Below are 15,999 nucleotides of genomic sequence, written 5' to 3' on the forward strand. Positions count from 1 at the left end.
ATATGCCAGAATTTCAACAATTTACATTCAATATTAACTATTTAGGTTTTTTTATGATTATAGGACCTTTTTGCAGGCCAAGGATTGATACCTAAGAGCATGCAATGGCACTGACCTTGTTGCGTGCTCTTCGGTTGACGTCCACGTAAGGAACATCCTGGAAGGAGCGTAACTAACTACATCCGTAGTTCTGTTAGATCATCCGAATTATCTTGATCAGAACAGTATAGCTCTGGTTCCTTGCAGTGTCCTATTTTCTTACCTCCACGTTGGCTTGGTTTTCATGATGTCCTAGCTGGTGGCCTGTGGAAACGGATCGTAAACCTTTGACCACCGCGGGTCAGAGTCGAGACGGCTAAAAGAAAGAGGCGCGACAATGTGGGAAGAGTAATTTGTGATTGTAGACGGTATTGTTTTGATTCGCAGTATGTTGAGTCAACTGCTGTGGATGTACCTGAAACATCGCACAACGGGGTTTCTCTTCTCTTCATTCTCAGCTACCACCTATCTCCTATTTTTATTTTGCTCTTCTGATTCCCAATTCTTCACTGATTCTTCTATTTAATATCCAACATTTGATTTTAATTTTACTGATTTTACTTTTGATTCTCTTATCTCTCAAAGCTTTTCCACTCTTTTCTATCAATTCTAACAAACTTTGTTTTGTTTTTTTTTCCTTAACAATATACTTTTCCTTAATGTACTAGTAATATCAAGTCTATTTATCATGTGTCTAATCTTTTTTGATTTTATTGCGAATTTATTTATTTGAATAATTCTTTATCTGTCCTATAAATTATCATTACTATAATCTAAGCTTATTTTGTATCTCTATTTATTAACTATTGTCTAATTTTACATCTAATACATCTAGCTTCTCATTTTTATTCTTCAAAATACGCTCATCATTCTCTTACTATAGATTCTTGATTTTTATAAAATAAATTCTCTTTTACTGTCTATTGTTTTCAATCTTCACTCTTTTTTCAAACAAGTGAGACTTGAGCCGTTACTCAATTTATGGAATGGTTAAAGGATTAACACAAATATTATTATTGTATTTTTGGTAAACTTTTATAACATGCTTAGGACCAAAAATTGTAACAAAACACCGCGACAAAAGAAATAGCAACAGATAAACAGACTCAACAATAGGGAAGATTTCAGGAGAAAACAATACACAGTAAATAACAATAACAAGTTTTTGAATTCAAACTAAAAATAAAACAGTTTTGCTTTAATGAAAGTTGATAGGAACACAATAATTGGTTAGGCGCTTATACTTACATCAAACCCTACTTAATGTACCACCCCCGGCCGAGTTAAAATGCGTAACCGGAAAAGAAGGTGTGCATGCCTGGCACGAACACTCAAAGCGTGTTCTAGCGTGCTGCTCGTACTGACTCAGAGCAAGGGTGAGATGTAGGTGTAAGGGCAGTGCGTGTTCGTCGGGAACCTAGTGCATAAGATCGGTCAAGGCCCGTTCTTACACTGAAAATTGCGAATGGCGAATTGCGAATAATTGGATAATTGGTAACAGATTCCAACTTGAGTTTGGCAATGGTTTTTTTTGGTGAATATTTTTAATTGTTTAACTAAATTCATTTAGTAATTTAAAAAAAAAATTCCAAATGTTGCCTTTGAACTTTTTTTTTGTGAGTATATTGTGGCTAAATTACCTACCATAGAAAACTAACGGAAAACCTAAATATCGAATAAAATTCAAAATTGAAAAACTTTTTTACCTTTTGAAAATATAAAGAAAATGTTGAAATTGCAAAAAAAAATAATCCAAGAAATTTTTAGTTATTGCAAAATTGTTAAAAAAAATGTTTCTTCAATTATTTTGCTTAAAATAAGTGGGAAAACATAAAATCATATCAAACTTAATTTTCATTGAAAAAAAAGCAGTTAAATACTGACCACTAGATATATTAAAATTGATTAGAAAATTTAATATCAAAAAAATAAAAAAATATTAAAATTTAAATAACAAGCCATAGTCTTCACATTTAAATGAAAAAAGTGTTTTAAAATGCATTTTACACTAGTTCAGTTGTTTTGCAATCATTAGTTTTCAAAAAATCTAAGATCTGACAAAAACAAAAATTGTATCGAAAAAAAAAGATTTTGCATCGAAAATTTTCAAAAAATCTTAAGATTTTTTAATAAACCCAAACATGCTAAAAATGATTTTAAACGCAGGAGTATGTATTTTAATTTGATTTCAGCTGGTTGCACTTGAATTTTCATAAAAATTTTGAAGTTTATTGTAAAAATATTTTTTTGCCCCCTGATTTTTCGGGCCAATTTTCAAGGGGGTGACAAAAACTTTAAAAATATTTGTACCAGCCTGAAATGCCTATTATTTGAGCATTCTGGAAAAGTCTGGAAAAAAATGTCGGGAAAAAGTCGGGAATTTGAAAATGGAATTTGAGTGGTCACCCTGTTAAATATCACAGTACCGTCAGTGGGGGTGACATTGGGTTTGGGGGGTGAGATTTTTTACGGATTTTACCATTTCTCAGGTTTGTATATTCTTGAATTATTTCAATCTTATGCGCCAGCATCTTAAATTACAGAAAAGCAAATAAGGGGCCATCCATTAATCACGTGGGAACTTTTGGGGAAGGGGGAGAGGGTTGGCGATTGTCCACGCTCCATACAAGAAAATGTATGGACAATTCAAGATAATTGTCCTCGAGGGAGGAGGGCAGGGGGGTCTGAAATTTTGGAAAACCTGGTTTATGGATGGTCTTTAACTTTGGAGCATTTTTGGATTCATATTTTAGTTTAGAGGGATTTTGAAAAAATAAAAATAAAAAACATTTCGTTATACAGCGATTTATATCCGGAACACTCACAAATTTGGAACAATTATTATCTTTCCCGCCAGATATTACGACAAGGAGCGCTCCAAGAGCCCCGCCACGCGACAATCATCCTCCGTTTCGGCCCACTCGCACGCTTCCGGCTCGACCCTCGGCAGCGGCGAAAGAAGATCAATCTCAACATCAAAGCCCCGACGACCGTTTCCGCCGTGACCAAACAACCCGGCTCGAAAGCGACCAAGAAGATCGACATGGGTGCCGCGACCAGCTTCGGCAAATCGACCTCCACCGGAACAGTGACCAGCAGCAACGTGCCGACGGCCGACCTGGGCATCAACTCGCCCACCCACCGAAACACCCACGCCGAGGAGATCCTCGTGACGCACGACACGACCACGACCGCGGACGATCTGTTCAAGACGTGTCCCGGCCCACCGTCGGTCGGCAGCCCCGGCAAGCTGGAGGAGTTGGACGATTTTAACCCGCGAGCCGCGGACGTACCCGCTGCTGTTGCTGCTGCAGCGCCCGAGTTTGGGGACTTTGAGTCGGCGTTTGGTGCGCCGCCGGCGAGCAAACCTGCTGCTGGGGATGACTTTGCGGACTTTGCGGCGTTTGGTTCGGCGGCTGTGCCGACGCCTGTGGCGCCATCGACGGATTTGTTCTTTGGAATGAGTCCGAGCAGCGGTAGTTCGTCGGCGAATCTGTTTGGAGGGATGGCGCAGCTGACGCCTGCGGCGCCGGCGGCCAACGACCTGCTGTCGGACCTGAGCGGACTTTCGCTGGGCAGTACCAATGGTGAGTTTAGTTTTTTTCTTTGCTTTTTTGAACGATTTTAGTTTGTTGCATCGCTGATATTTAATGGTAGTTGCATGCAAAGCTTCGACACGGCCGCTGAAAACGAGTTGAGTTCGCCGGTTCTGTCTCTCGCGCGCGCGTTTTTTGAACCCCCCCAATTCTCAAAAAAGTGTCCTGTTCAGTGCGGGTGAAAAAACGTGCGTCACCTTTGTGTCATTTCAGCTGGCGTCGAGTTGAGCCGCTGTACGCAGGATCTTGTCCGGGTGCTGCAGGAAACGCCACGAATACGTTCCGGGGAGGAGTTGGATGCGATTCGGCGGGGATTGGATGGCTTGTTGGAGTGCTTGCCGGGGCCGAGGACTCCGGAGCAGCTGTTTCGGGTTGATCGGGAGGATGGCGGAGCCGTAGATTGGGACCGCTTTGCGGCGGAGGATTATCCGGGATTGCTGGAGGAGTTGGTGGCACGGTTTGACGGGGAGTTCCCCGGGATGCCGGTGCCGGATGGGCGCGTTTGGAGGTTGTTCTGCGTGGATCGTAACCGGGGCTTTGTGGTGGAGAATCTACGCGTGTTGACGGACGCTACGCTGCTGGAGCGGAATCGAGAGGTATTTGCTTTGATGTTGAGTAGATTAGTTCAGGACGATGACTGGCTTGGGGCGATCGTGGACGCTACGTTGGTTGATAGAGGCTCGGAAATTGACGGATTGACGAGGCACAATGCCCAAGTTAGCAGCGATCAACTGGTGCAGCTTCTGGTAGCCATTCCAAACCGAGTGGCGAACGTACTTCAGAGACACTCCGGATGTGTTCCTGCCAGAACGATTTTCACAAAACCTGCTTCAACACACCTTAAAGGCCATCGATTGCGTAGCCAGAGCAACCGAAATCCATCAAAATCTCACCACAGATCCGACTTTCCTCTCGAAGCTACTCAGCAAGATCGTCACCGACTTCAACTCCAATAAGCAATCTACCCATCTTCAAACATCTCTCCGAATTCTATCAGTTTGGGCTCACTCAAACTCCCACAAGCCCCTACTTCAAGCCATCTTCACCAACCTATCCCGCCCAGCCATCGAAACTATCGCAGTAATCACGCTCAACAAAACCATCGACCTGCACGACCTCCTCCCGGAAACCCTCACCGGCGATTGGCGCTACGTCCTAACCCAGAAGATCCCCCTCTTCAGCACCTTCCCCAACCCGGATCCCATCGTTGAAAATCTCCTCCACCTGCTCGCGAGAAAGAACAAACCCCTTCTCCACGGCCTAATCCAGGAACTCATCACGGTTTGGTCCTCGCGCACCGCCATCCAGCGAACCCCCTTCGAGCAGCATCTGTACGCGTCCAAGCTGCTGCTGCTGGCGATGGCCTACCAAGCGGAGATCGGGAAACCCTCGGCGGAGCAGGTTCGCGAGTTTCGGCGGTTGCTGTTTGGTGGGCTCAAGTGCCACCTGGAGTCACCGGTCAAGCAGATGCGCTGCGTCGGGATGATCGTGGCGGAGGTGATTTTGGGCCGGTTTGACGAGGGGACGTTCCGGCGGAGAATCAACTCCGGTTTGAGTTTGAAGGGTTTGATGGGAGGACGCTGGCGATGGTGGAGGAGTTGAGGAGCTTTGGCGGTAGGTGTCGCTTTGCTGGAGATGAGCTGTCCCAGGGATTGATTGAGGGCGGGGACGTGCTGGACGAATTGGTTGAGAAGCTGTTTGAATGCTCAACTGAACGGGATGAAGTGGTTGCTTTTAAACCTGTCGAGACTCCCGTCATTGCTGAAGTCGAGGTCGTAGACATGAAACTACCAGACAGTAAGAAAATCACTCGCAAAGAACAACGCGACAGCGATGACTCTGAACTCGACTCCGACGACGATCTGGAACCGTACGATCTTTCAAACGATACCAAAATCGACCAGGATCGCCTCCGGCCGCGCTACCTGCTAGATCTACGCGAAGTTCTGCTGGACAACTCGGACCAGCAAACGCCGCAACGCTTCGAAATCGCAATCCAAGCCGCTCCAGACCTTATCGATCAGCAAATGGCCAACAACGACCTCAAACTAGCCCTGGACCTACTCCAAATCTTCCTCTCCCTCGAAAGTCGCTGCTACATGGAAGACTTTGAACAGCTCAAGTTCACCTGCCTAGTCCGCATCGGAACCACCTTCCCAAAACAATGCGCCGAATATCTATGCCGAGAGTTCCACTCCGACATCAGCAAGTACTCCCTCCAACGGCGCATCCTCATGCTGGACATCCTAGCCCAAATGGCCAAAGTCCTCGCAAACCTGGACAAAACCGACAAACTCCCAACCCCAAAATCTCCAACACAGCCCCAAAAACCGCCCACCAACCTCCTCGAGTCCAAGTTCCGCGAAGAAGCGGAACAAGCCCGCGCGCCCTCGCCGAACGCATCGTTCGCGACCGCATCCAGTCCAAAACGCGACGCTTCAGCTCGCGCCCGCTCAACGCAACCCAACCCCCGGAAACCATCAACCGCTTCTCCCCGTCGCCGGTCACTTTTTCTACCCGCTGCTCCGCGGGTTCGGCTCCAAGCAGTTCCTCTTCAGCGCCAATCTGTCCTTCCAGTACGACGCGGATCAACTGCTGCTGACGACCTTCCTGCAAACGCTCGCCGTGCTGATGATCTGCGCGGAGAATTGTCCGGACGGGCGTCGCTTTGCGCGCGAGCTCGTCCAGCTGAGCGTGATGCTGCGCTTCAGCGAGGAGCCCAAGGTGAGGGCCAGCGTGCTGCAGATGTTGGCCGCGGTGCTGATGGCCGTCAGCCGGGAGGTGCTGAGGCAGGATTTGTACGCGGAGCTGATGGAACTGCGCGCCTGGTTGGAGGAGTGTACCCGGGAGAGTGTGGTGGCGCGGGCTGAGCAGAATGAAGAGTGTCGGGAGTTGGCGAGACACGTGCTGATGATGTGTTACGGGGTGCTGGCGGAGCAGTGAAGTTCGTGGTCACAAAGTGTGTCATTTGAAATCATTGTAGCATTTGAGAACTGTTTGTTCCAATAAAGTTAAATTCATTTAAAAAAATCATTTAATTTAATCCGAACAAAAAATCTATTGACTCCATCCAATGCTGACTCCACAATTTCGTATTGCATTAAACTTTATATGCAATCGATTTTGTTTGCGAGAGACATGATCAAATGGTTTTAAGGCTTTAGTGTGTAGAAGGTATCCTTCCTTTAGCAACTCCGACTCCTGATCCTCAAAAAGACCTGATTCTACCGACTCCTGGTACAGTTCTGACTCAAATTCTACAGCCCTGTTTTTAACGGAACAATTTCGGAAATCAATTAGGTCATTAGTAATATCGCAGCACTTTTATTAATTGTTATTCTACAAACATATTCACACTTCAAATATTTTCCTACTGTCTACTACACAAACAATCGTACAAACCAAAATTTCACAAGTTGAGATTACTCTGGATATATTGCATATAAGTTCCTACGAGGGGCATCGCATCATTGCGGTGAGGACAATCACCAAATTGAGAACAAGGGCCAGTACTAAACTTACTCTAAAATTAATCATAAACTCGCTCGTTCGTCGTTCGTCGTCATCCAGTTTAACTCAAGTCACATAATATCCTGTTTTTTTTATTCGGGGGGTCCGTTCCATCCAAATCTTCCACATTTAACGCACCAAATCGCCGCACTTGTAGCACTTGCAGTCGATCGGTTCCTTGAGGCGAATCTCCATCGTGGCCGAGTCGTGGTCGGTCATGCGGACACCGTCCGGGTCGTAACAGTGGGTTAGCTGCATCTGGCGCTCACGCAGGAACGACTCCCGGCAGCAGTAGCACTCCTTGAGGAAGCCGGTCGCCGTGATGACCGACGGTTGGACCTGGCTGTTGCATTTGCCCTCGCACTTGTTGACCGTGACGTCCCCGTTGCAGGTCCGGTAGAGGCGGCCCAGCTCGTCGTATTCCTCTGTGTGATGGATGAATTAAATGGAGTTTGTTTAATGAATAAACACTTCTACTATGGTTTTCCAAAAATTAAATAAATATACTGAAAAAAAGTTGCTTAATCCACCTGCAGGTAGTTGATGCCTTCCTCAAATTCATATAGTGAATACATTCAGTCAGTATTGAATAATCCCCCATAAACTTTGAAAAAATATTTGCAGCGGCCTAAAAGTGTTTTCAAAAATAAAAATATCTGTAAGTTTAATTAATTAATTCTTTCCAAAATTAAACTGGGATTTCAAAAAAAAAAAAATGATTTTTTGCATACTTAAAAAAAACTCCTAGAATTATGTCGATGTGCAATCAAGATTCTTTAAGAATATAAACTACATAAACTTGAAAAAAAAATTGCAACGGCCTTATTTTTTCGACCTGAAAGACCTTTCCAATGAGCCTAAAACATCAAAGATCTGACAACTTTATCAAAAGTTATAAGCGCTTAAGTGTTATTTATGCACTTTTTGAGGGCCGGATTTCAAATATTTTGGAGTAAACTTTTTCCGGATCTATCTTGCGACCCATCGTTGGATGGGTAATCAAAAGACTTTTCCATAGAGTTCAAACGGTTGAAAACCTGACAACCCTATCAAAAGTATATTAACACCAAACTCCCAAGCTCGAGAAAAAGGGGGGAATTTCCATACAAATTCCCCCTTTTTCTTGAGCTTGGGAGTTTACGTGACATTTTTTTAGGGGTCAACTTTGGCTGTGTTTTTATAGCAGAAAATGTGAAAAACTAGCAAAAAAATGAAAAAGTAACTGTAAAAACATGAAAAATTTGATAGGCAAAATGTTATGATAGGAGATGGTAGAATATGCCAAATACTACCGAAAACAAACATAAACTTAACAAGATAGATGCAAATTAAAATACAAAAAATGAAACAAGAAAAACATAAAACAAGAGAAGTCAGATTTTTCGTAGAAAAAATGACCTCGTGAACACGGGAAAAATAAAAAAAAATCGAAATAAAAATTTGGACAGTAGAGGGTTAATGCGAGGGTGGCACCAACCACCTTAAGGTAGTAAGGTTTTATTTTGTAACTCCTTTTTTATCGCTCTAACATGGCTAGAACCATAAATACCAACTTAATCTATCTCAGAAAAAATATGATTCAATTGAGTAAAAAAGTAACTATGTATTATTCTGGGCAAATTTATGTAATATTACATGCAAAAATATGTAGCCAGTCATGATGAGAAACTATGCTACAACCTGATAGCAGCACAAGCTTGGGCAAAATCCTCTCCATAAGTGACTTCACTTCTTGTATCCGGCAGCAATTTGGCAGCTGTCTATACAAAAATGATGTATGAAAATTCTAAAGTCTGTATCTTTTGAAGGAACTTTTTGTTCGATTTGGTGTCTTCGGCAGATTTGTAGGTATGGATAAGCACTATACTGAAAGAAAAAAAAATTATACACGGTAAAAAAATTGGTGATTTTTAATTTAATTTTTGTTACTAAAACTTAATTTGCAAAAAAAACATTTTTAGTTTTTTTAATTTTTGATATGTTTTAGGGGACATGAAATGCCAACATTTCAGAAATTTCCAGGTCGTGCAAAAAATTTTTGACCGAGTTATGAATGTTTGAATCAATGTAACGCCTTTTTGAAATGTTAGCATTGATTTAATTTTTTTTAATATTGTTTTCGAAGAGATCGGAAAATTTTACGAATGTTTTATATTTTGACATTGTAAATCGGACCATTAGTTGATGAGATACCGACATTAGAAAATGGTGGGTTGCTTGGGAGAGACTTAGAAAACATCAATTTTCCTGTGTTTAACCATTTCATGGAAATATCTCAGCAATTAAGGGTCGTATCAACAAAGTTCAAATAAGCAGCAAAATATAGAGAATTTTCTCAGCTTTTCAAAAGTGAGCAAACATGTGCACTACTTTAAAAAAAACATAAAAAACTGCAACTATTTTCAAAAAAAAAGTTACCTAAGATGACTTTAACTTGAAAACGGTGCACTTTATTAAAATTTCACTTAAGTACTTTTTGATTACAAATTTGATTTTACATCGTAAAATGATTTTGTAACATTTTTGCGACCAATATTTTGATTTTTTTATATCAGTATTGATTCAAAAATTCATAACTCGGTCAAATTTTTTTTGCGAAACCTGGTGTTTCGGTGTTTTTGAAACCGCCTTGAGTCAAGGGCAGGCCTGCAAAAAGTTTCTAACCCAGCGTACACAAACCAAAATGTCAGTTCACTGCTAGCATGAGACTGTAAGCCTATTGTGTCTGTTCAACCACTGCCGCCTGACTCGTGCCGGTCGGCTGCTGGAGAATGAGAGACGTGAAAAAATGAGCTACACTCACTCAATTCGTGTCATATGACTGACTCGTAAAATCCTCTTTATACACTATTTTGTTTATTTTTAAACAATTGAATGGTTCTAGACTGTGCAAAACACTTAAAACAACCATAACTTATCGAGAAATTAAAAGTGAGAGTGTGTGCGTGCAACATGGAGTCAAACTTTTCAAAGTGTCATGGTAACCTTCACAGCAACTTCATTGAAAGTTTAACTCCATGTTGCACACACTCTCACTTTTAATTTCTCGATATTCAAAAATTCATTTCCACGCATAAATACAGACTTTTTGTGTAAAAACTTGTTTCCTTATTTGTGTGCGTGCAACGTTGAATAGAGCTATCTAAGCCCGATCTCACGCACACTACCTTACCATTTGTTTTTGCTGGCGGGTACAAATTTTAACCTAAAGCGCTAGATGGCTGATCGAATATATTCAAGGCTGGGCCACTCACGACTGCGCCGGGTTTGTTTATGTCACGGTTTTGCGGTTCAGTGGCTGGATCTGAAAAAATCGTGTGAGCGTCGCCAATTTTCGCGTCATGACCACTGACATTTTCAGCACTGGTCAGGGGTATTAAAAAAACAACCAAAAAGCAAAAACTGAAAAATTGGTTTATTGGACATACTAATGATGCAAAATGACTTCTTTGGGCATACCGAAAGCAGCAAAAAAATTTCAACAGGATTTTGTAAGAGCAATTCTCTACCAAAACCGGAAATGGATTTTATTTGTTTTTTTTATTTGGCTCAAACTTTGTGGGGGCCTTCCCTATGACCAAATAAGCTATTTTGCGTCATTGGTTCACCCATACAAGTCCCCATACAATTTTGGCTGCTGTCCATACAAAAATTGTATGTAAATATTCAAACAGCTGTAACTTTTGAGTGAATTTTCTGATCAATTTGGTGTCTTCGGCAAAGTTGTAGGTATTGTTGAGGACTTTTAAGAAAAAATAGGTACACTGAAAAAAAATTGCAGATTTTTAATCAACTTTTTTCACTAAAACTCAATTTCCCAAAATACGTATTTTTTTATTTTCGAGATTTTTTTATATGTTTTAGGGGACAAAAATCCGCAACGGGCTTCGATCTAAAAAATCGCCAAAAATCATTTTCCAACCGACTTTCGATCTTTGAAGAGCATTGGAAAGAAGAACTCTTAAAATTTTAGAAAATTTCAGGGTTGGAAGTTTAACTTGTTTTATGTGATTTTGCCATTGTTTTTAAAAATGTCAAGTTGACCCCTAAAACTTTGGGTGTGTTTTTACTAAGGGAGCGTTCTTTTATTACGTAACGCGAAAAATCGGACTTTTAGACCCCCTCCCCCCTCGTAACAAAATTTCCATACAAATTTCAAAATTTTGTATGGAGCGTAACACGGCCTCCTCCCCCTCCCCCTACTGCGTTACGTAATAAAAGAACGCTCCCTAACATTTCCTATATTTTAAATAAAAAGAAGAACAGTCATCCCACATATTCGGAACACTTTTGTGATAATTTGTCAATAGCATGCCAAATGTAGCTTTTCTGTCGACCCTACTGTTTTTAAGACCTTTATTTGGACATTTTATTGCTATTTCATTAGTTAAATGTAGTACTGAAAAAAATAGATAGGCAAAATGCAATTATATTAGGTTGTAGAATAGGCCAAATACTACCAAAAACAAACATAAACTAAACTAGATAAATGCAAATTAAAATACTAAAAATCAAACAATAAAAACATAAAACAAGAGAATTAAAGTTTTTCGTAGAACAAAAGTTGTTCAAAATGACCTCTTGAACACAGGAAAAATAAAGATTTTCGAAAGAAAAAAAAAATGGGCAGTAGAGGGTTAAAAAATAATGTCAAACTTGTTTTTGCATGAAACTTCGATTTTTTTTCAAAAATCACTATTTTTTCAAAAAATCATAACGGCGGCAGATTTTTTGACCATGTTTCTCTATGACTCAAAAGTTGCGGAATTTTGTCCCCTAAAACATATAAAAAAATCTCAAAATTCAAAAAATACGTATATAAAAAAAATGATTAAAAAATCCGCAATTTTTTTCCGTGTACCTATTTTTTTCTCAGAAGTTCTCAACAATACCTACAACTTTGCCGAAGACACCAAATTGGTCAGAAAATTCAGTCAAAAGTTACTGCAAGGTTTGAGTCAAATAAAAAATACAAAAAATAAAAATGGTCGAAATCAGCCGATTTCGTAGAGAGTTGCTCGTAAGCTTTTGAGATGGAACGATAATAGTTTTAAATGATAGTTTCACAGATTTTAAAATTTATTTAATTTATGTTGAGTATATTTGTTGGATCCTCTACCCCCAAAATTGTTATCCAACATCACCCAAAGTTAAAGAACAGGGGATCGTGCTCATGAAAACGTGAGGAAGTGCTATTTTGCGAGAGTATAGTCCTCTCGCGTGTTCATTTGTTCATTGGAACAGTTCATCCTATTGAGTGGCTTATATGGACAAATGACCGCTACTTAGCCACCGAACCATGGGGCTTATACGGCAAAGGCACGGTTCAATATGCCGAAGGTTCGAGTCTCGGTACCGGTACTTTTTTTGATAGATGAACTTTTTTTGAAGATGATCCCATGAGTAAAGCACTCTCGATAATTTAGGGATCTATCCTCTCCGTACGCACACAGTACCATTTTACTACCGAATCGTGCTCTTTATTCTCTCGTATGCCGATGTCCAGTTCTGGGTGTAAGAATTAAATAAAACAGAGACATCCACTTTCTGTTAACGCTTTATAACCTCAACACAAAAACCACCCCGCTTCGCCCCCATACCTTTGATCAGATGAATCTCCGACGGGAGCGTTTCGCACGTTTCATCCCCCGGCTGGTGCTGGCCGTTGGCCCCGATCGACCGGTACAGCAGCTGGGGCAGCAACGCCACGCAACAGACCGTTGCCAGCAGCTGACCGGTGGCAAGTTTATGCATTGCTGCTGCTCTTGCTTCCTAAATCTCCTTCACTCAAATCACAGCGCGCACCACTTTGGCCAAAATCAAAACCGACGACCACTTCACGCACTTCCGAACGGTTCAACGGTACAGGGCAATCTGCGAGAATGGCCACCGACTGCCGGGGTTAATAAGCAAGCTTGGGGTTTCGTTGAGATGGCCGCAGCGGGAGTTTGGGACATTGGGCAAGGTTCCCCAAATGTCCCGCTGGGCTGCTCGACAAGCATTTTCCGCATGGGAGCTGGTTGGAGTTTTGAAGAAAAGCATGTAATTGTGGGGTGTTAATGCATGCATGTTTTCCATGGCTCCCAATACTGACGGAGAAGTCGATGACTTCTGATGGCTGTGGCTAGTCATCGTTGCAATATTGCGTATTACGACACCGCATCCTATAATAGGTTGTGATGTGGTGAGATGAAAGTTCATGGCGACACTTTTTGTGACCCTTTAGCTGCATTGCTAGTTTAGTTACTAAAATATCCTAAACTATTCGCAAGAAATTGTTTAGTTGTTTGTTAACTTGTGTGTAAAACAGTAAAAAAATATTTTTTTTATTATTCTGACCTGTGTTTTATTATGCAATTTAACAATAATTTTTGTTAGAATTTCACTGCCCATGTTCGCATAAATGTCCCATATGCAAAAATAGCAAACTGAGAAAAACGCATTTGAAGTTTGCCCCACACATAAGGCTACGTGTTAAGTTTTCACGAAAAAACTGGATTTCCTCCCGATTTCTAGAACAAAGTACTGGATTTTATAGGCTCTTTAGAAAGAGCACACGATTTTGAACCAAACTGCATCAACAATTCAAAAGTGATGAAAATGCATATGGGACATTTATGCGATCATGGGCAGTTCACTCTATTCGAAAAACATTTTTTTTTTTTGACTGGGAAATGCAGACAGCATTCTTGAGGTATCAATTTAACTTGATTATTCAGCTGGGTGTAAAACCGTAAAAAAATGACTAAAAATATTTGCTACAGTGTAGACTCGATTATCCGAAACCTAGAATCCTTTTTTCGAATTCTGTTTTTTGTATTTTTTAAGGCTGATACTGAGCTTGGAAGGAACGAAAAATTCTATATAAAAAACAGAAATGGCCTTTTGCAAAAAATTAAGTCCTAAGTCCAAAATTTAAAAATAAACAAATTACATAAAAAAATAAATTCCAAAATAATTCGAACACAAAAAAAATTAAAAATCTTCAAATTAAAAATTTAAGGATTCGGTCAGCCGCCTTTCCAGAAATTAAAAAAAAATGAAAATTAAACGGTTTAAAAACCTGAAAATTTCAAAATTGTAAACTTGACAACATAAAACAAAAATTCAAAGAAATTGTAAGGCTGGTACAAATATTTTTAAAAGTTTTTGTCACCCCCCTTCAAAATTGGCCCGAAAAATCAGGGGGCAAAAAAAATATTTTTACAATAAACTTCAAAATTTCAATGAAAATTCAAGTGCAACCAGCTGAAATCAAGTTAAAATACATTCACCTGCGTTTAAAATCATTTTAAGCATGTTTGGGTTTATTAAATAATCTTAAGATTTTTTGAAAATTTTCGATGCAAAATTTTTTTTTTCGATACAATTTTTGTTTTCATGAAATCTTAGATTTTTGAAAACTAATGATTGCAAAACAACTGAACTAGTGTAAAATGCATTTTAAAACACTTTTTTCATTTAAATGTGAAGATTATGGCTTGTTATTTAAATTTTTATATTTTTATTATTTTTGCCCCCGTCCTTGACCTCGCCCAGGGCCAAGGGACAAAACTTTTTAATATTTGCATCGGCCTAATTTAAAAAAAATAATTCCAAAATCAATCATGAATCTAGGGATTTAAAAAAAATAGAAAGCAGATCGTACTCGATTATCCGAAGTCCTCGTCAAAATTTCACTCCGGACAATCCATCATGAAATTTGGATCATTCTCCAATTGTGGGTTTTCAACCCAAAAAAAACCTCTAAAATGCTCAAAAGTTATCTGATTTTCTGTTATTTGAGATTTCGGCAATAGTGGTGGCATTTAAGAATCTAAGAATGTTAGAATTTAAAAATTTAATTATTTTATAATTTGAGAAATGCAAACAGCAGGCCAAGGGTGCATGATACTGATGATACTCGTCGGTTGACACACCTAGGCGAGGAACATCCCGGAAGGAGCCCAACTACATCCGTAGTGCTGTTTGAACAAAACAGCATGGCTCTGGTTCCTTGCAAGTGTCCTATTTTCTTACCTCCACGTTGGCTTGGTTTAGTCATCATGATGACAAGGTGTAACCTAGCTGGTGGCCTGTGGAAACGACTCGTAAACCTTTGACCAGCGAGGGTCAGAGTAGAGACGGCTAAAAGAAAGGGGCGCGACAATGTGGCAAAGGGAAGTAATTTGTGATTGCAGACGGTATTGTTTTGATTCGCAGTATGTTGAGTCAACTGCTGTGGATGTACCTGAGCATCGCAGAACGGGGTTTCTCTTCTTTCCATTTCAGCTATCAGCTATCTTCTGTTTATTTTGTTTTCACTGATTTTCTAAAACGGCTTCTGTTTACTATCCTCCATTTAATTTCGATTTTACTTATTTGATTCTCTTATTTCTCAACGCTTTTCCACTCTATTTTACCAATTGATGTTGCTGTAAAAACTGTCTGCTTTCCCTTAATTTGGCAGCGATGTCAATTTTGTTTATCATGTGCCTTTTCTTTATTTATCTATTTGAATAATTTCTCATCTTCCTGTAAATTGCCCTCAATACAATCTAAGCTTGTTTGTTACCTCTTTTTATTAACTATTGTTAATTTCTATACCTACTTCATAAATTACTATCTTCCTTTTACTACATAGTATATTTCCTTCACTGTCCATTGTTTTGAAACTTCACCTTTTTCTTAAGCAAGTGAGGTTCGAGCCCTTACTCAATTTATGGAATGATTAAAGGATTAACACAAATATTACTACTGTACTTTTGAAAAACTTTTCTAAAATGCTTAGGACCAAAATATTGTAACACAACACCGCGACAAAAGAAATAGCAACAGATAAACACAACTCAACAATAGGGAGATTTCAGGAGAA

General features: G+C 40.1%; 2 protein-coding genes across 2 annotated transcripts in view; one reads left to right on the top strand and one right to left on the bottom strand.

Annotated features, from left to right (window-relative positions):
• Positions 1 to 6,609, top strand: part of LOC6046294 — a 31,154-nt gene extending 24,545 nt beyond the window's left edge. Inside the window, 7 exon segments of the mRNA XM_038250233.1 lie at positions 2,897 to 2,988; positions 2,991 to 3,626; positions 3,849 to 4,413; positions 4,415 to 5,151; positions 5,154 to 6,008; positions 6,011 to 6,127; positions 6,130 to 6,609. Of these exon segments, the coding sequence (XP_038106161.1) occupies positions 2,897 to 2,988; positions 2,991 to 3,626; positions 3,849 to 4,413; positions 4,415 to 5,151; positions 5,154 to 6,008; positions 6,011 to 6,127; positions 6,130 to 6,578 (3,451 nt within the window). The 3' untranslated portion in view covers positions 6,579 to 6,609.
• A 334-nt stretch (positions 6,610 to 6,943) lies between these two features.
• LOC6046303 (partner of bursicon) lies at positions 6,944 to 13,143 on the bottom strand. Its single transcript, XM_001863478.2, has 2 exons — positions 12,746 to 13,143; positions 6,944 to 7,570 (listed from the first exon to the last, which is right to left on the bottom strand). The coding sequence occupies exons 1-2, from the start codon at positions 12,897 to 12,899 to the stop codon at positions 7,275 to 7,277; spliced, it is 450 nt and encodes a 149-aa protein (XP_001863513.1). The 5' UTR covers positions 12,900 to 13,143; the 3' UTR covers positions 6,944 to 7,274.
• Positions 13,144 to 15,999: the final 2,856 nt, after the last annotated feature.

The sequence above is a fragment of the Culex quinquefasciatus genome, chromosome 1 (assembly GCF_015732765.1).
Source record: "Culex quinquefasciatus strain JHB chromosome 1, VPISU_Cqui_1.0_pri_paternal, whole genome shotgun sequence".
Classification (NCBI taxonomy): Eukaryota; Metazoa; Arthropoda; class Insecta; order Diptera; family Culicidae; genus Culex; species Culex quinquefasciatus.